The 21614-nt window shown below is 52.7% G+C and overlaps 9 protein-coding genes across 9 annotated transcripts; 4 read left to right on the plus strand and 5 right to left on the minus strand.

The window, feature by feature from the left end:
• Window positions 1-206: 206 nt before the first annotated feature.
• CC1G_11210 (hypothetical protein) lies at window positions 207-1643 on the plus strand (the record flags this gene model as incomplete). The annotated part of the gene is made up of 5 exons (XM_001834245.2): window positions 207-370; window positions 427-460; window positions 522-718; window positions 774-1459; window positions 1618-1643. The coding sequence occupies exons 1-5, from the start codon at window positions 273-275 to the stop codon at window positions 1641-1643; spliced, it is 1041 nt and encodes a 346-aa protein (XP_001834297.2). The 5' UTR covers window positions 207-272.
• Window positions 1644-2051: 408 nt separating this feature from the next.
• On the minus strand, window positions 2052-2484 carry CC1G_11211 (hypothetical protein; the record flags this gene model as incomplete). Its single annotated transcript, XM_001834246.1, has 3 exons — window positions 2052-2075; window positions 2123-2130; window positions 2184-2484. The coding sequence occupies 3 exons, from the start codon at window positions 2482-2484 to the stop codon at window positions 2052-2054; spliced, it is 333 nt and encodes a 110-aa protein (XP_001834298.1).
• A 707-nt stretch (window positions 2485-3191) lies between these two features.
• CC1G_11212 (hypothetical protein) lies at window positions 3192-4923 on the plus strand (the record flags this gene model as incomplete). Its single annotated transcript, XM_001834247.2, has 7 exons — window positions 3192-3224; window positions 3281-3519; window positions 3577-4096; window positions 4150-4236; window positions 4291-4370; window positions 4538-4679; window positions 4735-4923. The coding sequence occupies 7 exons, from the start codon at window positions 3192-3194 to the stop codon at window positions 4921-4923; spliced, it is 1290 nt and encodes a 429-aa protein (XP_001834299.2).
• A 420-nt stretch (window positions 4924-5343) lies between these two features.
• On the minus strand, window positions 5344-6396 carry CC1G_11213 (hypothetical protein; the record flags this gene model as incomplete). The annotated part of the gene is made up of 1 exon (XM_001834248.1): window positions 5344-6396. One exon carries the CDS (start codon window positions 6394-6396, stop codon window positions 5344-5346), a length of 1053 nt encoding a protein of 350 aa, XP_001834300.1.
• A 924-nt stretch (window positions 6397-7320) lies between these two features.
• Window positions 7321-8390, minus strand: CC1G_11214 (hypothetical protein; the record flags this gene model as incomplete). The annotated part of the gene is made up of 2 exons (XM_001834249.2): window positions 7321-8073; window positions 8133-8390. 2 exons carry the CDS (start codon window positions 8388-8390, stop codon window positions 7321-7323), a joined length of 1011 nt encoding a protein of 336 aa, XP_001834301.2.
• Window positions 8391-10035: 1645 nt separating this feature from the next.
• Window positions 10036-10976, minus strand: CC1G_11711 (serine/threonine protein kinase; the record flags this gene model as incomplete). The annotated part of the gene is made up of 2 exons (XM_001834250.1): window positions 10036-10390; window positions 10546-10976. 2 exons carry the CDS (start codon window positions 10974-10976, stop codon window positions 10036-10038), a joined length of 786 nt encoding a protein of 261 aa, XP_001834302.1.
• A 1529-nt stretch (window positions 10977-12505) lies between these two features.
• CC1G_11713 (hypothetical protein) lies at window positions 12506-15306 on the plus strand (the record flags this gene model as incomplete). The annotated part of the gene is made up of 11 exons (XM_001834252.2): window positions 12506-12550; window positions 12587-12606; window positions 12672-12716; window positions 12939-12971; window positions 13252-13304; window positions 13482-13519; window positions 13589-13960; window positions 14212-14237; window positions 14497-14530; window positions 14607-14635; window positions 14760-15306. 11 exons carry the CDS (start codon window positions 12506-12508, stop codon window positions 15304-15306), a joined length of 1242 nt encoding a protein of 413 aa, XP_001834304.2.
• A 352-nt stretch (window positions 15307-15658) lies between these two features.
• On the minus strand, window positions 15659-16918 carry CC1G_11714 (hypothetical protein; the record flags this gene model as incomplete). The annotated part of the gene is made up of 1 exon (XM_001834253.2): window positions 15659-16918. One exon carries the CDS (start codon window positions 16916-16918, stop codon window positions 15659-15661), a length of 1260 nt encoding a protein of 419 aa, XP_001834305.2.
• A 2097-nt stretch (window positions 16919-19015) lies between these two features.
• CC1G_11715 (hypothetical protein) lies at window positions 19016-20852 on the plus strand (the record flags this gene model as incomplete). Its single annotated transcript, XM_001834254.1, has 3 exons — window positions 19016-19049; window positions 19105-19597; window positions 19655-20852. 3 exons carry the CDS (start codon window positions 19016-19018, stop codon window positions 20850-20852), a joined length of 1725 nt encoding a protein of 574 aa, XP_001834306.1.
• Between the last annotated feature and the right edge of the window lie 762 nt (window positions 20853-21614).

The raw sequence follows: 21614 nt of genomic DNA on the forward strand, positions 1-21614 counted from the left end.
TTCTGCACCTGTAACGAATCCATTTGGTCCTCAAAATACCAAAACCGGCGATTTAAACGAGCCGTTTGGCCTTCTGTAGCGAGCGCCTCGCCGCCTGTCGCAGTGCGTGCGTTGCGGTGTGTGTGAAACTGGTACCTGGGACAGCGACACGAGGCATCGGCCGTTCTTGATGAGGCAACCTGTACACAACCACACATCCATGCATGGCCGATTATCAACAAAACCCGTCTTCTGAGCCTTGGAACCATACGCCTGTCTCGCAGGAGCCAGAAATGTCGGCCAAAACGGTCACAGTGACCGCACCTGTGCAGAGGACGCCGTTGTCCAGGCCCGTCAGTCGAGGGGTGCCCACGGAGGAATTGTTTATTCTGTGAGTTCGAATTCCTGGTGCACATGGTGGAGACGAAGCTCATGAACGTTTCTCAGTGTTTTAGGCCAGCCTGGCGTTGGAAAAACGTCTGTAAGTGCCATAGGCTCGATTTCCGTGCTGGTGTATGTACTGAAAGTTGACTACTTGCCAGTTCATAAACACCGTTAGCAATTCAACACTTCGAATCAGCAGTGGTGCGGACGGAGCTGAAGGCGAAAAGCTGGAATTGTCTCTACCTTTCTTTGTCGACGGCAAAGCTGTACGGTTGATCGACACTCCAGCGTTTGGAGACCCTAACAAGAGCGACACCGAAGTCCTAACCGCAATCGCGTCGTATTTGGCAAGCGAGTGGGTTTCTTTCCACCTCTTGGGGATATAGAATTGTATTGAAGCGCTCGTGTAGGTATACCAACAGCAGAAAGCTCGCAGGCGTCATCTACCTCCACAGTATCGCAGCTACCCGACTTCGTGGTCCTGGCCGTCGCAACCTCTCCCTCTTCACCAAACTATGCGGAAAGCAAGCGCTGGCTAACGTCGCAATCGTCACCACACGCTGGGACCAAGTGGACCTGAGGTCTGGCGAAGCCAGAGAAGTCGAACTCCAGTCCAAACCAACTTTACTCAAGCCCTTGGTTGAAGCCGGCGCTACACTGTTCAGATACATTCGTTCGGATGACGTTGCAGCTCTTTCCTCCGCGCAGAACATCATTCGCTATTTCCTCCATCGACCCGCCCTTCCATTGCTCGTCCAACAAGAGATGGTAGACGACGGACAACTCATCCCAGAGACCACCGCCGGACGGGCTCTTCACAAGGAATACCGCACGCAGCTCGACGAACTTCAGAAGAACATGCAGGATTTGCGACTGGAATACGACGAGTTGAAGAAGGAGAACAGGATGGCTACAGCCAGGAAGGTCAAGAGCGAAATGATTGCAATCAAGGAGGCGGCTGAGAAATTGAAAGAGGAGAGCAAGAAGCTGAGCGGCGCCAAGATGACCATTTTGCCCTCCCAGCCTCTCAAGTTGCTAATCTCCCCGACCGCCGTGGAGCAAGCAACCGCAGCTGCCCAGCCACGCGCCCGAAGGCGTTCGTCTACCAGCCCCAGCCCGTTCGGATTCCCGTCGTCATCTGTCATCCCGCCCCTTCCTCAGAACCCTCCATCCGCCCTGCGGACACCTCGAGTTCCCGTGGTCGACAAAGGGAAGGGGAGAGAGGTCGATTCCCTCCCTGTTGAAGTCATCCAGCCCCACCCATTGCCAGTCCGCATTAGAAAGCGAAGCTCTCGTCGTCGGGATGACGAACCCGACATTGCCCCAATTCGCCGTCGTTCTTCGCGCCGTCGCCGACGCTCCGACAGTGATTCTGGAGAAATCGTCCTGGCGTTGGAGGGATGGGAGGAGTTCAGGTACGCCCTGGTCGGAGTCGTCATCTTCCTTATCCTTATACCTTTCCTTAAACGTTCTCAAATGGCTTACTGATGTATTGTTTGAACTGCTTTCCTGGTCGCTTACGAGTTATCTATGACTGTATTTTAGACGATTGTTCTTGCTTTGACGAGTAGTTACGAGTACGATAGTTAAAATCCTGCATGTATATACGAAGCTGGATGATAGATACCCTTGTCATGACCGATGAATAAATATATTGTGTTGACCCTTTCTTCACCTGGGCGCTAAATTTACTTCTCGCCATCCTCGAGCCACTGCAATTGTGTCAGCACATTATCAATCTGTCCCCAAAGTCACGAACCTCGAATTCTGTGATATGACCGTCTTTAGCGACATTATCTCCATTCATGAACACCACGTACCATCAGACTTCACAGGATGCGGCCTCGGGTTGTCCTTGTTAAAGAAATGGTGTTCCTTGGGAGCATGGATCGGCTTCTGGTGTGCCATTGGCTGCTTCGAATGGAGCGCCGAGTCACAATGCTCGTTGTGGTCGTGGTCGATGGTGCAGCGCTTCTGGCCCTTGAACTGACTTTCTCCCTCCTCGCTGGGGGGGATATTCATCTTGTCGATTACTTCAGGCGAATAGTCGACCGCAGCCCTGAGGGGCTCCGATTCGTTATGCTCGCGGTGCTCCGGTAAGAGTGATTTAGCGGAGGACATTGTCGGTTGAAGATGGATAGACGAATTGGAAATGTCTGAGCTCTCTGATTTCAGGGGAAAGAGGTCTTATAAACGTCAATAGGGGCCGTGACGTCAGATTGGAGGGGAACGAGTTCTCCTGGCAGTCCTACCTAACTCATATTAGCTCCCTTTTCCACTTTGCAACTGGGATATTCAACCAGGCTAACCGCACAGGATTTAATAAAAAAAGAATGAATACGAGGGGCCACAATACATCCACCTGTCAGGCGCGTCACACTTGGCCCATCGGCCCCTATTTAAACACGACGCGTCGCGTCGAGGTTGAACGTTGAACGTTGAACACCCGTGAGTCGGGAACTTTCGTTGGACCTTCGTGTCTTACAATGAATAAGTCCTCCGATGAATCGTTTCTCAGAAACGGTCACCGAGGCCGCCAGCGACAAGCAAAGCTATTTGAACATGTTTGGTTCCCTTTGAACTGCATCCCAATCGTTGGCGTTCCCTTGTTGTCTCTCGCTCCCCCTTCTCAAACATATCAGAAAGAAAATGCACTCACAGGAGCTTTTCCCACCCCTTTCAACAAACATAGGAGAAGCTTGCTACTCCTGTTGGAAAGAAGAGGGGCAAATAGGCCGCCGTTTGCAGAGGTGTTCGAGATGCAAGCGCGTCGTATATTGCGGAGCTGGTAAGAGACAGTTCTACATAGTCCCAATCACACTGCGCAGATGCTGACTGATATTGGTATAGACTGCCAAAAGGTACTACCTTTGACACGCGAATATCCTTGAACGCGAACTGACGTGCACGGCTACAGCGTGACTGGGCCAAGCACAAGTCTTTCTGCAAGGCCCTTGAGCAATTGGAAGCGAAGGGGCCTTCGTCGACTACAGTACTGCTTGGTGATGAGGATATGGGGCCAGGCGAGTCCAGTCTAAACGCGTTTGCGTATTGCTGCATGCTCGAAGACGTGGACACTCTGCGATCCATCCTCGGACGAGAACTTACCATCCCCGAGCGAAACATGCTCGGGTGGGAGCCTCGATGCGCTACCTGGTAAGCATACAAGAAGCTAGAAGTATAGATGATGACCGGTGGATACCATAATTTCAGTGCCTCGACTGAGAGGATGCTTCGTGCTCGTCAAAGTCAGCTTCCGGGTGCTTCCAACCAAGGCAATACAGGCTCGGGAGCGGCAAGCTTCCTCGAGCCATGCCCGACGTGTCGCACAACCTTTTTCTGCTCAAGAGAGCACCAAAAACTTGCGCAACAATTTCACAATGGTGTGAAGACCTCCACGGCTTGCGGAAATCTCACACAATGCCAGGCCAACCAACTGATCAGGGAAGATGTTCGACTCTCCTCTGCCCTAAAGGACGCGCCTCGAGGTCTTCTGGTCTGGGCACCTGAGCGTACCAAGACGCAATGGGAGTCGTTCAAAGGGAGTACGTGGAAGCAGGAGTTCCTGGCGGAAGTTCAGAAGGGCATTCCACTTCCGCGAGGAATGACCATCGCCTCATTCCTTCACACTTTCAGTGAGGGACTTTCAATCCCGATGACTATCCTCCACGCCCTCGACACCTTGAACGGCGAGAACACGGACTGGACTCGGAAACACAAGCTGGTGATCCACGTAAGTCCAAATTCCGTTCTTTGTAGCTCATGTGTTGAAAGAGCGACACTTAGGTACTCGGAGCGGCACGGCTGGAAATCCAGAACGGCATGGTCTTCGAGGAGGTTGTCCATCGCCTCCCACAGTTGAAAGAAATGGAGGTCTGTTAGGTCCAGATCCCCGCCTCGCTCATGGTTCTGACCGTCAATTTATAGGTTGTCATGTATGGCCCCGAGCTGCAGCAGCTCATTGCCATGGATGGAGACAGGGTGTCTATGAATATGGACACTTGCCCGTAAGTGCCTGACATTCCCCTATGCTGCCAATCCTAACGAAAGCGGCTGTGAAATGTAATAGAAAGTGTCAAAGGGCGGGCAGAAAACGGGTCCACACGTACATTGCCAGGTAACTTCAACACGACTCTTGCCCTCAACTCGGGGATCCGCTGACAATTTCCCCAAGGCTTTACCATTCGGATGTCACCCACTCGTCTCCAAAGCCTGACCTTGCTATTGCATTTGACGCCGGGGTAGCTGCGCATCAGGACCTCTGGAAGCCGACCATCAAGCTTCTCGTCGAGCAAGAGATTCCATCTGTCTTTACTGTGAGTACCTTTCGATTTGAAGACGACGGTACGGACAATAGCCCAACTTGTGCAGTCATTCAACGAAGAGGAAGCCCAACATGATTCTGCTTTCTTCGTCGATGCCGGCGCGTCGCTGGTTGATGGTCTCGGACCAACTCCCAATCCTTGGGGAAGTATGCTGTTGAAAACGGAGCCAGGTCGGTTGCACGGGTTTTACTCCGTTAATGGTTGGCTGTCGGGAGGATGGAAGGGCCGAAAATAATTGGCATGGATGGGAATAGGGCGAGAAGGTGTATCCGATGTATTGGTAAAGCGATGGTTTTGTCGACTGAAAAAAATATCTGGAGATGCTATGTGCGTTTTAAAATCGAGGTACAAGGCCCGAGCTTCAGTTCTCAAGAAGGCGCAAGGCCCCAAGGTTCTTTCAGTTTAGCGCCCGAGGCCGACTTTCCAATTGGGACCGAGAACGGGCAGTTTCCGAAGAAAGCAGGCTACTAAGCCTGAGCGCAGCAGAGTATTTAAAAGGGAGTAGGTCGGTATTCATGCCGTTTTCCTCATGTCTTCAGAACGTGTTTAGATATTAGTAGCTCTACAAGTATTTAGAGTCGCAGTTGCTGTTCTCTCCTTTAGCTATTGCCCAAGCCAAGATCTATCGTCCGTGCCCAAAACAAGAGGCCTATAGTTAAGCCACCCCTCTCTTCAGCGGTCTTGGGCGTAAGGTTCTCGTAGAGACCATCCTTGCGGAAGAAGTGCTCTCCAGCCTCCGCCGAGTCTCCGAACGTAGAACTCGATCGGACGTGACGACCTTTGGGACCACCCCGGCTGCTCCATTCTTTTTCACCACTTGGGCTCGTGTGGAGCTGCGAGTCACTCTTCTTGCGACGGGTTGAATCAATTTAGCCCTCTTTGACGAGCTCCCTTCAGATCTGTCTTTGCTGTTCGAACCATCCTCCTCCTCGGAAGTGGTCGACCGTTTCCTCTTGCCGCATGCCTCCTGAGATAGTATGCGCTCGAGACGAGGAGGGATTCGAATAGTAAGTCGTTCCTGCGGTGTATCGGCCAGAGAGTTCGAACTTTCCGAAGCAGAGGGAGGCTCCTTTCCAGTCACAGGTAGCTGTTTCAGAGTATGATCCGTTGAAGGAGAACTAGCACGGTCATCGCTGCATTGGAGGACTGTGATCGGGGGCACCGAGTGTTCTCTCCCTTGCCTTGACTCGACCTCAGCCAGCTCGTCGTGGTCGTCTTGCTGGGAGCCTTCGTCAGTTTCAATGGATAACACGGCGACCACACTGGTTGCGTCGTAGTAATCCATTATGTCGGAGGTTTGAGACCAGCCATCCGATAGGGTATCATCACAGAGAAGAGGTTGCCCACGGAGAGGAGACGGGGAGTAACGACCCCAGTCTTTGACTGGAGAAAGTGAGCTGGGCCCGGGAGAAGAAGTGTTGAGAGATCGGGCAAAGTTCATAATTCTGAGCTCAGGTGAGGGCTCCCCGAGCGCTTTGACGTTTTTCTTGGTGAGGGGTGCAGTTTCAGAAGACCGTTTGCATCGAGTACTGTTGGAGATAGAACTGGATTCTGAATGGGCCTCAAGAACTGAGTCCTCCAGCAGGATAGCAGATTCTGCGGAGCCCTCTCCTTCGAAGGCTGTGAGAGAGGGTGTGGACGAGTTTAACAGGTTGGCAATGCACAAAGCCCTTTTGATGAGTGGAGCCCGTTGTGCTGCGCCCGACATAGCGTTGCTTTGCTGCGAGGTGAAGGGTTGAAGAGAATCGAAAAAAACGAGGTGTAGGCGAGAGATTCAGGGAGAGTGCGATGGAAGGTAGGTAGCGAGTACTAGTATGTGACCATCCACTCTTGCACACAACCGCCTTTTAAGCGCAGAAAAGTGGCTGTGGAAACAAGCGCCTGTTGTTCGGAGCTTTGGTGCTTGGCAACCTTCAAGTGTGGGCGCCAAGTGGCCACTCCCAGCTGCTGTTGTCGGGAAGGAGTGCTGTCAAGTGCAGACGACGAGAGGCGGGAAGAGAGCTCCACAATAACGTACTCTGCATTCCCAACGACAGGTGGCTCTGTTGACATCAAGAAGGCCAACCCTTGGGAAGCGCTCCGCTTCTAGTCCAGACGGAGTGGGAGTCAATTGGAAGTGGATATTAAAATAGACATTTTAGCTAAAATATGATACATGAGAGATCGTACGGGACGCGGAGAACAAGGATGTAGTCGGGTGGACGAACGCAAATGAAGATAGGAACACGTCCTACTATGTGGCTTTTGACAATGACGATAATTACAAGGTGGCCGTCGGTGGCGTAGCAGGCGAAAGGAGGTGCAAGGCGCCTCGCCATCGAGTAAGGATACACCGTAATTCGGACGTGCAGTCGTTCGCTTTACAGCAAGGCCCATCTTTCAGGAGAAGCCGCAGCACAGTCTGCTTGATGGGACCGAGCCCGCAAACTGCGAGCGTGGTCTCCTCTCCCCGACGGACCGCTGAACACAGCCCTTCAGTGAACCCTTCACCAATATGGCGGTAATCGCGCCAAGGAGTCACTTGAAGTTGAGGCCAGATTTTAGAATGGGCTGGAAACGAGCCGACCGATGAGTATCAACAACATCGCCAGGAAGCAGGATACACACAGTTGCACGGCAATTCCTTCCGCCATTAACTCAACAGCAGCCCTTTCAACTCTGCAACGATCCGTGACGCCGCAGCTTCAAGGTTCTCGTCTCGAGACATTCGCTGCACCTCCACAATAGTCCTCTTGGCGCCCGTCTCCGTACTCATCAGTTGCAACCCAACCTTCCTCGTGCTGAAAGTGACCGAAAGCAGTGCAAAAGGCACAGGGCGGATCTTCCGTTTTGTAGTTGCAGATTGACGTGCTGTTGGTGGTGGAGACGGAGACTTGGATTTCGAACGGGACGAGGATGATCGCATGAAGGCAGAGAAGAAGCGGGAAGTTGAGGATCGCCCCGTGCTTCCTCCAGGAGACGGGGGTGGCATGTTCGGTCGTGCAGGCATTACTGTGTCTTTCGACGAGCTGGAGGAGGTCGACGTCGAGGTATACGTTACAACGCCTGGTGGGGCGAGGGTGACGACGCCCTCTTTGACGCCGTAGATTCGAACGAGGTCTTCTAACCTCGCCTTGGGCTGACTGTGGTCGAAGATGTCTTTGAACATATCCTCCCGCTCCAGATGCAGCTCCGAATCATCCGCAAACACATCCTCGCGGACTTTAAGCGCAATGAACTGGTCCAGGATCGGTGTTTCCCTTTGAACAGTGTTCAAAGTGCTGCCATGGGCTTGAGGCACGGGGGTGGATGGGAATGGGTCGGACGAATAGTAAGGGCGAAGAAGCGAAGTATACGCCGGTAGGTAGGTGGACCGCAAAACGTGCATGCAGGCGATATAGAATGCCTTATTGACCAGTCAAGGGACTTCGCAAGCCATAATAGCGTCTTCGCTAGTCTTTCCACCAATAGAGTGTCGATTAAAGGGTGCGTAGGGAAAGTGTTGTAAACGACTGCAGGGAGGATGTGCGGAGGAAGCGAGGAGAGTTTCAAGGCTCTACCTGGTGTGTGGGAGCACGTCGGAGAGTTTAGCGCCTCCGAAAACGATGGTGGCGGGTTGGCGGGGGACTGCGCTCCAGGTGTGGGGTGGCTAAAGGGGTTATTGGAGGGTAGGTATGGTGGAGGAGGTGGGAGAGCCATGATGGTTTTGTCGTCGAGGATCATGGCGTCTCTGCGGCTGATATATGTTCGCAGTAACGGTTGGCTACTTGAGATAGTGACCAACTCTAACAGCGCCCTGCGAAGTCAAATGGTTGCTGCGGAGACTGCGGTGTCTGTCAGCAGTCATTGATGAAATCACGGTAAGCGCTCACCCGCAAGATAGTACGACTGCCTTCGACTAGCGGTTTGACGAAAGCCCTGCGGGTGTGCTCGCTGTAGAGGAGAGCCGGGGGAGAAGGTGAAGGTGGATTGAAAAGATAGTTGATATGTAGTATCGCGCCCAGAGATAGCGAAGGCCAAGCTCGCCAGGTTTGGTTCCGAGCTCTTGGTCAGGAGGTCGTCTAAATGGGGATAGTCTACCTTCACCTTGCGCTCAATACGCTAAAAAACGATAAGTAGAGGAGATAAGTACTTAATGTATGTCCGCAAACCAGGAATATCGTGCAGAGAGAAAAGACGAGTAGGAGAGGGAGAAGGTACTCACACATCCGTCTTTTAGACAATATAACGATTGTAGCTAAGGTGCGCAGCTGGAAGGCCGTAGGAGTCAACTGCGGTGCCGCAGAATGCGCAGTGATCAACGCCGACTGGTCTACTACTTCTTCATGAACACTTTTGTTCCGTCGACGATCCGGCAAGATCAATCATTTGGGGTATGTGTGGAGTCTTGGAAGAGGGAGAGTGCATACACCTGGCGTCGAGTTGGTCCACCAAGTCCAGCCTCAAGAAGTCGTAGGCTCATCGCCTGTAGCTCAGAGTCCGCACACCCGCTGCTCACAACGGACAGAAACCTATCACATAAGCATCCACCCATCAACATGTCATTTTGAAAATGAGGTCTTACAACAGCACTCGGTCCACCGCAGAAACGCCTGGAAACGTCGCGTCACAGTAGTATGGGGTAGTATGGGGAGTAATCCATGAATAATGGTCGTCACAGTAGCAAAGAGTAGAGTCACCCACCCTGTTTCTGTGAACGGAACGTTCACTGAGTGCGTGTCATGGACCTGTGTGGGTTCAGGGTAGGGGATAACGATCACCGAGAGCCTCTTGTCACATTGGTGAACGTCATAGCGCCGGCAGTCGACGTCTCCGGTCATCAGAGGATATAATCGTCAAGTAGGGGGTCGAAATGAAGGGTAGAACACGAGGCAGAAGGGTTTGGAAAGAGACCAAACCACTCCCATTACGAGACGACGAAAAAGTAGGCAAAGGAATTCTCTACTCCCGACTCGGAGCGCCCCCGATTTCTTTCGGTCAACGACTCAGGAACGATGTCCACTCTAATACCCAGTGAACCCAATCGCCAATGACGGATCTGTATTGGGAGGTGTACGAGGGACAACGTGGCTTGAAAGTGAAAAAAAAATTATGACGTGTCGTCCCTGCCCTGAGCATGCGCGTAAGGGCTTCGATGTGCCAGGGAGTTGAGCGACGAACGACGGAGGGTCATGAAGAAAAGAGACGACCATGTTACGACCCCGGGCTATTATTCTGCTCAAAGACGGGTATAGTACAAGTAGGATTAGAGCCAAACATGATCTATAATACAGATACGTATGTTAGAAGATATATACAGCGAGTAACGAGAAAACAAGAGGTTGGAACTGCGAAAGCGATGAAATATGCAAAGGAAAATAATCAATGGTTAATTTACAGCGATCATTGGAGTGGGCAACGTCTGTGATGAGCGATGAGGATGTACAAGTCCAAATTTCTGACGGAGAAGGGCCAAGAGGCAGTTGAAAGCGTGATAGTCGTTACGGGGATCGGAAATCTTGGAGAAGTTGGTATATCCCGGTGTCCCTGGTCTACAGGGCTGGCCGAAGGAAGAGCAATTGTCGAAATCGATGATGACGGGGCTCCCGTATTCATCAATCATGATATTGCTCGGGCTGATATCGTTATGTGCGAGTCCCATGGCGTGGAGGTGTCGCATACCCGCCACGATGCCTTTTGCTATGGTCTCAAGATGGAGTGTGGGTCTTGGATAATGTTGCGACCTAAAATAGCACAAAACACATTCAAAACACGATTGAGTTGTGACATCCGAATAAGAGACGGTGGAGATGCCAACACTCACTCGAAGGGGATACGCCCCGAAAGCAACGCACTCAGCGACCAGTGGTACTTCCGCATGTAAACTCCCGTCACTAACCCCGCAGTTGAATCAACCGCACACCCGTAGTAATCGCAGAGATTGGGGTGGGGGTTCTTCCTCAGCTGCTCGAGGACGCAGATTTCATGCCGCACCCTCTGCGCGATACCCGGTGTTCCGTCATACCCGACAAGCCGAGGCGTTTTCAAATATAGCAAGGCGTCGGTTTGGGGAACGTCGATGTCGTACCGGCTGATGTAGGGGTCCCAGTGCGGCTGATAGTGGTGTGGGGGGATGAAGACGTGGACCTGATCCAAGTCCTGCTCGCAGAACTCGTTCAGCTGACGTCCGGGTAGTCGAGATGCATAAATAAATCCGGTGTCCTCGTCCCTCCATATCACGGCGAGGAAGTTGGGAACTCGTGGCGGATGTGGTGAGTTGAGCGAGCTGCGACTCCATGAAGCCGCCTGGTCCAAGATCAGCTTGCCCATGTCATACAGAAGTCAGAGCGATTGTGTCGTCAAGTGTGAGAGTCCAGTGGTGTCGTCTGACTAGCGGAGTGTCAAAGACAGGCGTTGTGTATGTGGCAGTGAAGTAAAACAGGCGGGAGGTAGAAGGGCTATGTGTGAGGTGAGGTTTAGCGAAATCAAGAGAAGGCTAGGCGCGGGAGTATCCCTCCAGGTGCGCTTGTCCTTTAAATACGGGTTGGGGAAAACAAACGGGGGGCGTCATTGTTTCGGAATCGATGGCATTTATTTAAGTTGTGACAGGTAGTCCCAGATGAGATCTACCCTCCATCACGACGGACCAACCCCACATGATGCCCAAAAGAGAGTTGGTTCCTGGTGCCAATTGAATATTCCTGAGACTCCGTTTGGGATAGCAAAGGAAGTCGCTATTCTTATGTTGCTTTTCGGGTTCGAGAATAGTTTCTTGCCACTGGTCAACTAAAGAAATGGTGCAATCGATGGCCCAAATGGTCCAAAGGAAAGTGGAACATCACCTTCACCGTGGGGTCGGAAGAGGGGTAAGTGGGTGCTTTCCCTGTCATCAAAATCGGAGTCTTGGCGCTAGAACCGCCCAACCTCGAACCACCACTCGTTCACGGCAATTCCCTTCACAGCTCCCGCAAATGAGTCTCGAGATATCCTTCATTGAGGTGTGTGACAAGAAGCGTGATTGACGAAGGGTGTCTGAGCCTAAGTTTGTCGTGTGCCAGGGTAAGCAATCTAATGTCGAAACCATAAACGTGCGATCCATCGCTGACGGGCTTCTCGCCAAGATGTGGTCTCGTGAACAACCGATATGTTTGATGAAATCGGGAAAGGTCAGCGATAGCCTCTTATGAATCGATAACACCATTTGTTCACTCCATTTGTGGGACCTCTAAGCCCAGGACCCCTCCACAAACCCTCGTTTGTCGTGGCCCTTTGTCATGGCTCTCGGTGGTTGCACTCTATCGTAAAGGGTCGTAAGCCCTGTCGATTTAGATGGATAATTGAATAACTCACTAATGTACGCATGGCTTCTCCCGCGTGTTCCAAGAATATAATATTGAATGGGCGTATCTGGCTAAAAGATGGTTCTTTCTATGGCACACCAACACATCTCGATACGATGACGTTCGAATTCAGGGAGTGGGGCGTGAATTTGGTGGGCTTACAGCGTCTCTGTATCGGTACATCCCTTTACCACTCTGTACTCCGGGGACCGATGTCAGCACACGAGCTGCCCCCTACTTCCAGAGCTATCCAGATGGAGACTCAACCAAAGTCTCGGCGCTTCTTCTTCGTCTCACCTCCTTTTCCCCAAATAAAAAGACCAACTAGTCCCAAGACAACACTCAAGGCTCCGAAAGACGCAACAGAAGATGCTTCATGGGACCACGAATACGCCAGTGGCACTTGTGACCACGAATTAGTTTCACCGTGTCGCATGTCCGATCCATTCGGTCTGATCATCAGGATGCAGAGATTCAACCACGAGCGCCCAGCCGCGTAAATGTTGGCATGGCCATTGAATGGCTTTTGAATGGTCGCCGGTGCCGGCGTTACGAAGTGTCTATGTACGTCGCCGCAACCGACTGACTGAGCAACCATAGGTTTCGCATCTGAGTCGTTCGTAAGTCCTTTCGCTTCGGGGGAATAGATAGAGGAAAGTTCAAACACTCACAGTCGATTCTGAAGCGCCACTGCCAACGACAACGACAGCAAATATTCAGTTGAGGCAAGGTTCGTCATTGGACTCCTTGGACGGCTTCAGGGCGTATCAAGCGACAGCGGTCGCGTTGTGGGCATATGAGAGCCGCAACCTGTCGCATCGCGCCCTCAGTCGCCTGTCACTGGAGCCGATATGCTGCGGAGGAACCAGAATTGACAGAGACTATCTTCGCTCGAATTCAAAGACGACTCGTACCTATTCTTATCGGCCACCAGCAGAGAAACCGAACATAGGCAGGCTGTCGTAGCAATGGCGGGTGGCGGGTTGTGAGAGGGCGTTCCATTCAGATTCCAAACGGCAGGTTATCGCAGCCCAGGAATACACATTTGAACACGTGGTTTTTAATTGTAGACCTTGATACATTCGACCAGGTCTAGATATCCAAATTTCCAGCACGAACTTGCTTCTCCAGGTCGTCCAAAAGTCCAGCTGGCTATACCCGAAACCTGTCGGCCAGAACGAGCAATAGCAATCGCCAAGAACCGCCCACGCACCCAAAAACATTGACAAAACCCGGCTGAAAGTGAGTCGGTGACGATGTGATAGACGGGTTGGAAGGGTGGCAAGAAACACATGGTCCCCAAGAACCGCAAGCAACGGTAATTTGTTTGATTCATTCATAGTCATAACTAAGTCACCGAGGCCAAAGAGAGGGGTCAGACGCATCCATTCCAAGATCCCAAACGGCCACCTGAATAGGTACCTCGTTTAATTTCGCGTTCAAGTTCGTTATCTGTGCTCATCTAGTGAGCGAGCCTCCACCCAAGTCATACCAGATATGAAAAGCAAGATGATCACCAGGTTGAATGCGTTGGTGACAGAACATTGAAATGGGAGTCGAGATTCGAGATAGGGGTTGAACATTTGGGTGTTGCCATGATAGGGCCGTCATCGTTCTTTTTTCTCTTTCCTCGTCCGAGGAGGAACGAGGAGACACGAGCCTCGAGGACAGAGGAAAGAGGAAGGTGGAGTGCCATCGTATGTACCGCCCAGCGATAGAACCGAGTCGATTGGAGCCCCGCCTGGATCCAATCCAAGCTCCAGGATCAGGGCCAACTTCCGTCCACTGCGAGAGATTACCAGGAAGGGAAACAAGCAGGCATCGCAATCGCAATGTATCTCCAACGAAACTGAGACCGCCGTGAAGCCCCTTCACCTGTGCATGAAGGGAAGAGAAGAAGTCGGAGAGCGTGAAGCCCATTGTCCATACCAGGACATGACAATTTTCTCAGCTGCATCGTGGTTGAAAAATGTGGTGGGTCGAAGAAACCCATTGGGCCAGCTGCTCCAAGAATAAAAACGAGCCTCAGCTTAGATACCGAGCGATGAATGAGCGACCAGGACGTGAGTGGAGAAGTCAGAAACGAGGCTTCTCTGCCTGTCAGATGCCCACCTCGCCGTCTTTGCCTCGCTGCAGGGTGAATGGAATCCTGGGGTCTGAATCTATGCACTAAGTTCTAAGTTCAGACTCGAGCAACAAGTATATCTGAATCTCTCTAAGAAAAGACGCTCGGAATGAAGACTGCACCGAAGTAAGCCTTAGTTTTCGACAAATATAACGCCTTTACATGTTACTTCACCCGGCCACGGCCCTTGTGACTAAGTCCTCGAGCAGAGAAACGGTGATAGGAATCTTTTCGAATACCCCCATCCATGATGATCGACCTGTGTTCTCAGATTTCCAAGAAGACTTGCCAAGTGGTCACGACAACCCTTACATACACCCCATGGCCTGCTTCCACTTGATGGCAATGACAGATCCCCTTATGTCGTTTATTGAGTCTCTTTCAGGATCGAATGCTGGAATTCGACAACCTTGGGCAATGTAAGTGAGTATTTGTGTACATAGTTGACCAGGGAAGGCCTGGAGGCTGACTCGGAGCAGGGGTGCACGAGGTTAGAAAACTGGGCACGAGACCGCGCTCCCAGCGTAAAGATTATAATTTATCCTAAGGTCGTGTATATAGAGTACATGATTACACTTTCGATCCCCAGTCTAAGGACCTAAAAAATTAGTCTAACGTCATCATTCCTTTGCTGAGAAGTTCTATCAGAAGTGATGAGGACTTGAAGAGTGAATACAAGGATCCATTCACAGCCTGTTCGTGCACTGGCAACAGTTTATTTTCTCTTATGAACGACGAGCGCCTCGGCGTAGGCAACCGAGGTACCATAGAATATCTTCATCTTCGTTGCCTCGCTCCCCGTTTCTGCGAAGTAGACCAAGTCAGGGAGACTGGCAATCGAATCATATTCACACCAACATCCTACATGCAACACGAAGCCCGCAATCCAACTATCCAAAAGTCCAAAATCAGTACGACAACTTCTGTCAGAATAAGTGAGATGCCTGCTCACTGGGGTGGCAGACGGACTGAACCCAACTCTGAACTCATCGCAACTGCCAGCGGCTTGTGTGGCGGCGTGATCATGAGCGCTTGCACCCGTCATCAAAATGACATCATCAAACCGTCCGCAAGTTCGGAGCAGTTCCAATCAACGGCTCCCGATGGGAGTCTAGACTTGGGCGCTTATTGTGCGGGGGGCTCGTGCGACACCCGTGACGGAGAAGTCTGGAGGCGAAGAGACTCGGACGTATGACGTAGGGGTCAGACGACTGGGTCACTGGAGTTGTCCTCTGCGAATAGACGGCCAAGGTGGGATTCGAATCAGTTGACTGGCGCGGAGAAGATCCTTCAAGAAGGATTTGGAAGCAAGGAGGAGAAGTGAGCGATTCACGGGGGCCTATGATTCTAACAAAGTAGATTTTGAGTACAGAGTTAGTGAGGTGAGATAGTGTACCAAGTCTATGAAAGTGTAAGCAGAACTAGTGTGTTTCGAAATGTCCATGCACGTTCGCCGTCCGAGTCGTCGATCCAAATATCCAGGAACAATATCAACTGTCCATCCGCCACCCCCTGCAGCTGCCTGCCCCCTAAATGAGAAAATGCTATCAAAACATCCTCGGCGACGGCGGAACCCTATTCAACACCTTCCTAAACATCGCCTTCCCCTCCTCCCCCAACACCCTAAACTCCTCCAAATGCCCAAACAACCTCTCATTAACACCCCTCCAATACGAATCATGATCCCTCACATCCGCAGTGCACTCCTCCACTTTCGGTAAAACGATACTCTCAGTTGGAGGGGAAGGAAGTTTCTGCGATCGCCAGTGAGAGTTCGCAGATCGTAGAGCGTTGTAAGAGGAGATGGTGGAGTAGTATGAGGTAGGTGTGGCAGCGTTCCCGTCGAATGTGGGTTTACACGCGAATTTGAGGTGGTGGATCGGGTTGGAGGGATCTGGACCTTGCCAGCTCGATGCGGCGGCGCCCCGGGGTCGACCCGTGGCTGTCCAGACGTAGCTCGTACCCTCAGTGTGGCTGTAGTAGTTTTGGTTTGCAAGTGTGTTGTAGTTGTAGCCTTTGTTCGATTTAGTGTGGATGTAGCTGCGGAAGCCTGATTTTGAGTGGTTGTGGTTGTGGTTGGTGCTCGAGGCGGGTGTGTGAGAACGGGACCGTGGATAGGTGGTGTTCGATGTACTGGAGGAAGGGGACGGCGATCGGGGCAGGGAAGGTCTAGGCGAAGGCGAAGGAGAGGGTGAGGAGCTTTGTCTTTGAGGTTCAGGCAGGGGAGGCCGTCGATGGTCACGATCGTAATAGTACCGGTCGTCTCCAGGATAACGTCTCGAATCTGGATACCCTCGACGGGGAGGATATGGTCGACGACCACCTCGAGGGTCGTACCGATAGTCCCGGTTGCAATAAGGACGGCGGTCATCCCTATCATCGTAAGGTCGGCGAGAATCCTCTCTGTCATAGTAAGACCGGCGGTCATCCCTGTCAGAGTACGGTCGGCGGTCGTCTCTCTCGTTGTAAGGACGACGATCGTCCCAGCCAGCCTGACGATCCCTAGACTCGTCACGCACAGAGCGAGGAGGCGTGGGGGCACGAGATCCCGGCTGGTGGCGCGGCGGCGCACTGGCAGAGCCTTTGACACCCTCCGTGCCCACCTGGCTTGAGGCTATCTGCGAGTTCTCTTGCGTCCGATGACCCGCCTCCGCCTGAGTGACAGCCTGAGGAGCGGAGCTACTCGAAGTCGCATCGCTCGCTGGGGGACCTTGGCGCCGGTGGAACGACGGGGCAGTTGCTGAAATTATTCCCTCTGCGGTGAAGTGGAGAGTGCTCGAGTCAGATTGAGAGTCCAAATTCGTCATTTTGGTAGATTGGGGGCTGTAGGTTTTCTAGGATGGATATCGATGCAGGGTAGGATCGTATTGTCTTTGTGGCGCAGCCAGCGACCGATAGTCTAGTTGCGGTTGTCGGGTAGGAACGTCGTAAAGCCAGTGGCTAGCACTTGTCTTTCACGAGAACGAGATATAGGATGAACAGATAGTCGTGGTTGGCGTAGAAGTTGAGTGGCCAGGAATCCAAGGGAGCAGACAGAACAAGCGGGCACTCTCGATTCTTTCGGTGGCGACGCAACAATAACTTCTTCTTGTCCCTCGGTGTGCACTGTGGACCCTCTTAATTCTCCTTTTTTTAAGTGAGCCATTTTGTAGTTATGCAGCCAGTAGTCAAAGGGCCAAGAGTCAAAGCGTCGAGGTAGGGCCATATGAACGAAGTGCGCGTCGTTAACAAATGCGGGAGGCGGCGCTTTGACCGAAGAGCGACGTTCACAGCACAACAATATCCCGATACCGGCTGCTGTGCAGAACCGTGAGCGCGCCATGCAGGGCCGGCAAGAATTGGGAGCGGGCTGTGGACGTTGTACAATAGACAACACAACCCATAATTGTCAAGCGGTAGTGCGGCGGTCCCACAAGGGCGGGCCGGTCAGATTATAGAGAGGCGAACGAACGGTCCAAGCTGCGTTATCCAGTGGGTGCTGATATAGTCGTCGACGGCAGACGAATGATCAAAGCTCGGGCGCGGCGGTGCTTCTTGCAGCCTCTTGCCTTTTGTCGAATAGGGGTGTGCGGATGGACCCACATGCGCACACCACTCTGGCGATGGCCAGGGCTAAAGCCGTAGATTTTCGTTGATTTTTCGGAGGTTCCTGTGCTTAGGCCCGTCCGTTACAGGGTCCAATGGGCCCACTACCGTTATCCAATCGGTGAGCCCAAAATGCTGTATTGGAGTTCCTCGATCGGGATACTTATCAGTTTGACATCGGACTCTACTTACGTTTCGTGGTCTGTGATCACAGAAGATGGAGGAAGAGACTAGACTAGACCTACCGAGAAGATGTCAATGTAGAGAAGCAATCGGGGTATAGTCTAAGTGTTCTTCGTATCAGTGACCAATCTATGATTCTCCGGTGAGTAAACTCGTTATCTTATCGATGAAAGAGACTCACTTGAGTTTTAATCGATTAGCGCCCAATAGATATCATTAATGTCGGTTGTTTTTTGGGGGAAGCCAGAGAGAGAATTCTGAAGCGCCACTGTCAAGGCCTCGTGTTCTGCGAATCGCGTGGATGCAACGAGGCAAACCCGAGTTCGCAAGTTGAGCTCGATAGCCAAAGAGTTCTCGATCGCTCGAAAGTTAGGAACATACACAAACTCAGGGTCCTGATTGGATATTATTCTTGTCGACGAGGTAATAAGGTGCACGCAAGTGGAACGTGGAGAAGTGGGGGGTAGAGTCGAGAAGCAAGGGAATACGATGTAATGCCAAGTCGCTGTGGATCCGTGAAGAAGTGAAGAAGATCGTCTGCTGGTATTCCACAACCCCGAGATTTGGCGCCCAGAAGCAGAATCCTCAACGGTAGGGCGCTAGCGATGGCTCAGATAAGACGAACAGGAAGACAGAGGGTCGGCTGCTGGCGTCAATTGGCCTATGAGCATAACGCCGGGCGCAGACTAAGCACAGCGGGTAAAAACGGTGAAACGAGTGGCTAGAGCGGCCGGGGTCATCGGAGGCGGTGAGCAAGGGTGTCTCATCATCGCTGACGACGACGAGGACGGTTGATCAACGATGGCGAGGAGCATCAGTGATGGACAATTTTAATGGTGCCGGCATCGCGGCAAATGCCGAAATGAAGAAGGGAATCCCCAGGTCAAACTGCAACCACCACCATCGCCCAAGTCAGCCGCCCTCCCCTCAGCCTTTTTACATAAACCGTCCCCAGACTCTCCTTTTCCTTCTTTTCTGTTATACACAATTTTACCCAACACGGACTTATCCTGGGCGTTGTCTATCCATCACCCGACAACACCGCGACCCACACAATTCAAAAAAAAATCCAATTGTAATTGTAGGACGACAAGAAACGATATTTTACGAATTTAAAGCAGACCAAGAGATATTAGATGGGAAAGACTCATAGAAAGAACCAACCCCAGGGTGCGTCTTAGCCCTCGTCGAGGCACCACACATGTGTGTTCATCGTCCCACGCAGGCCGCACACGCACAACCAGATCCTCAAAACCCCGCCTCGTCCTCTCAGATCCAAATGAATCGTCGGCTCAGCTCGATAACCAGCTGCGTTCCCTAGGCCTCTATGCAGCCAACACTCTGGGCGATGGCAACTGTCTATTTCGAGCTCTCTCAGATCAGCTATACGGCTCTCCCTCGAAGCATGCCCAATTGAGACAGGACATTTGCGATTTCATCGTCAAGCACAAGTCTCGCTATGAGCCGTTTGTCGAGGACGAGAGGGGTCTGGATGTCCATATCCGATGCATGCGCGAGAACGGGACGTATGGCGGCCACCTCGAGCTCAGCTCGTTTGCTCACATGGTCAAGCGTAACGTCAAGGTTATCCAGCCGGGGCTTGTGTATGTAATTGAGTGGGATGCGGGGCTCGATGAGCAGGAGCGGCAGAAGGCTCTGCGACAGCTAGAAGCAGAGGAGCACGACGACACGATTAGCAAGGGGACCATTTATGTGGCGTAAGTCACCACCCTGTGTCTTGCACTTATTGTTCGTTCATCCCCCTTCTCCGATAGCTACCACGACTGGGAGCACTTTTCGTCCATCCGCAATCTCAAGGGGCCTCACAGCGGCTTCCCCAATGTCCAGGAGACTGCCCCGGCCTACCAAGACCCACCGGCCGCTATCACGCCGAAGGAACGGGAGAGGGAAGCTAAGCGCCAGCGAGAGAAGGAAAGGAAGGAGAGGGAGAAGGCCAGGAAGCTGCCCAAAGTCAAGCTGAAACTCTCGGCCCCATCCCCAATCGAGTCGACGCTGTCAACGTCACAAGACCCAGCAGACGTTCCCCTGCCCGAGTCGCAAGTCCCTTCATCGTCGTCCACACCTGCACCAGAAGTTCCTGCATCCTCTTCTGCATCACCGCCGCATTCGACCGCCTCGCAACTGTCATTACCCTCCGGCCCCATCCCATCGGCACTTCCTCATTCCATGCGCATCCACAGATCCCCTAAACGGACCTTTGACGAATCCACATCAAGCGAGGACGGCCAGAGCGTGGCAGACGACGTCGAGCGGAGCCGAGGAGTCGACAAACGGAGTCGGATCGGGAGTCTCGCGCTGTCGCATCAAATCGACACCGAGCAGGACGCTGACACCGACTCGGCGGAGAAGGAGCGCGAGGAGACCCCTGGTCTTTCGGCACCCGGATCTTCCAGTTCCTCAAGCTCTTCCAGTGCCGCTGAGGATGACGAAGAGGTCGCAGAGACTAATCATGTCGTCGCGAGTCTGCTGGACGATGACGGGTATTCCAGCCTTAGCGAACTCGAGTCTCTCCCACCTTCACCCGGCCCGACCTCGGTCTCCGCACCCGTCCCCGCACGCCATCGCTCGCTCGAACCGACCAGCGCCAGTCCCATGTCCAAACGAGCTCTGAAACGCCAACAGCATCTCTCCCATATGCCTGCGCACCACCAGTCAGCTTCCGCCCGGGGTGAGAAACCCCTGACAAGACGACAGCGCAAGGCACTCGGGCTGCCCAAACCCCGAGCCGCCCTGGTCTTTGGCGCGGACAATAACTCACCTGGGGCTGGGAGGGTGAGTGGTGCTGGGAAGATTATTATCCCTGGGGGACGGTACCAAGGCCGGAATGCGGTGAAGGTCCGGGAATTTAGGGACGGTGAGCAGGATGAAGGGGGTGGTGAGGAGGTGGAGGAGTGGGTGAGGACCGGCGTTGGGAGGGTTGATGTGAGGGGATTTAGGGAGCTTAAGATTTGAGATCTGGGATATGGTTTTGACTCGGTAACCTATCCTTGGGAGGAGGTATGGGGACGACCGTCCGGGTTGTGTGCGTCGTGGTTGCTGCTGTTATGGTTGGTCAATCCAGGACGACGCAGACCACAGGCTAGGACGGCGTCACGGAGCATGTGCATGGCGGCGCATGTAATTGAATTGATGCATTCCAGATCCGCTGGCGGTATGCAGGCTTGCTCTGGGATGCAGTCGTCCTCTGCTCGCGAGGCCTCCGTCACACCATACCTCGCCCTTCTCCCGGATGAGGTACCTCCCTCGAAGTACCCATTCCGCGCCTTGGGAAGGGAAAAGCTTTGCCTTGCTGGGTCCTTCCGCTGAAGGAGGTGGACAGGTCGGATCTCTGGTGCCTCCGTCTCTGCTCATTCGCTTCCCTTCCGACGCCCCTCTTACCTCCCCCTCCCAATCCGCTTCACCTGATCCATGAAGGAGGAACGTGTCCCCACATGCGCTTGGATCCCCGCTTCTGTCGCTGCATCCTGCCGTGATTGGACTGCTGATGATGGACGCCTCCGCCCTACTCATTTGGAAATTCCGCGCCTCTATTCGATATCCACACCGCCTACCATTCGCACCACCAATTATCATCGTTATCTTCTACGCCGCTACTCCCACACTACTACCATCCAATCGACGCCACCTACCTTCGACTCTACCTTCGACTCTGTTACGACCTCCTTTTCCTCGTTCACACATACACGCATCTACTCTTGTCTGCATTGCACGGCA

Source organism: Coprinopsis cinerea (genome assembly GCF_000182895.1).
Source record: "Coprinopsis cinerea okayama7#130 chromosome 10 map unlocalized cont3.10, whole genome shotgun sequence".
In the NCBI taxonomy this organism is placed as follows: domain Eukaryota; kingdom Fungi; phylum Basidiomycota; class Agaricomycetes; order Agaricales; family Psathyrellaceae; genus Coprinopsis; species Coprinopsis cinerea.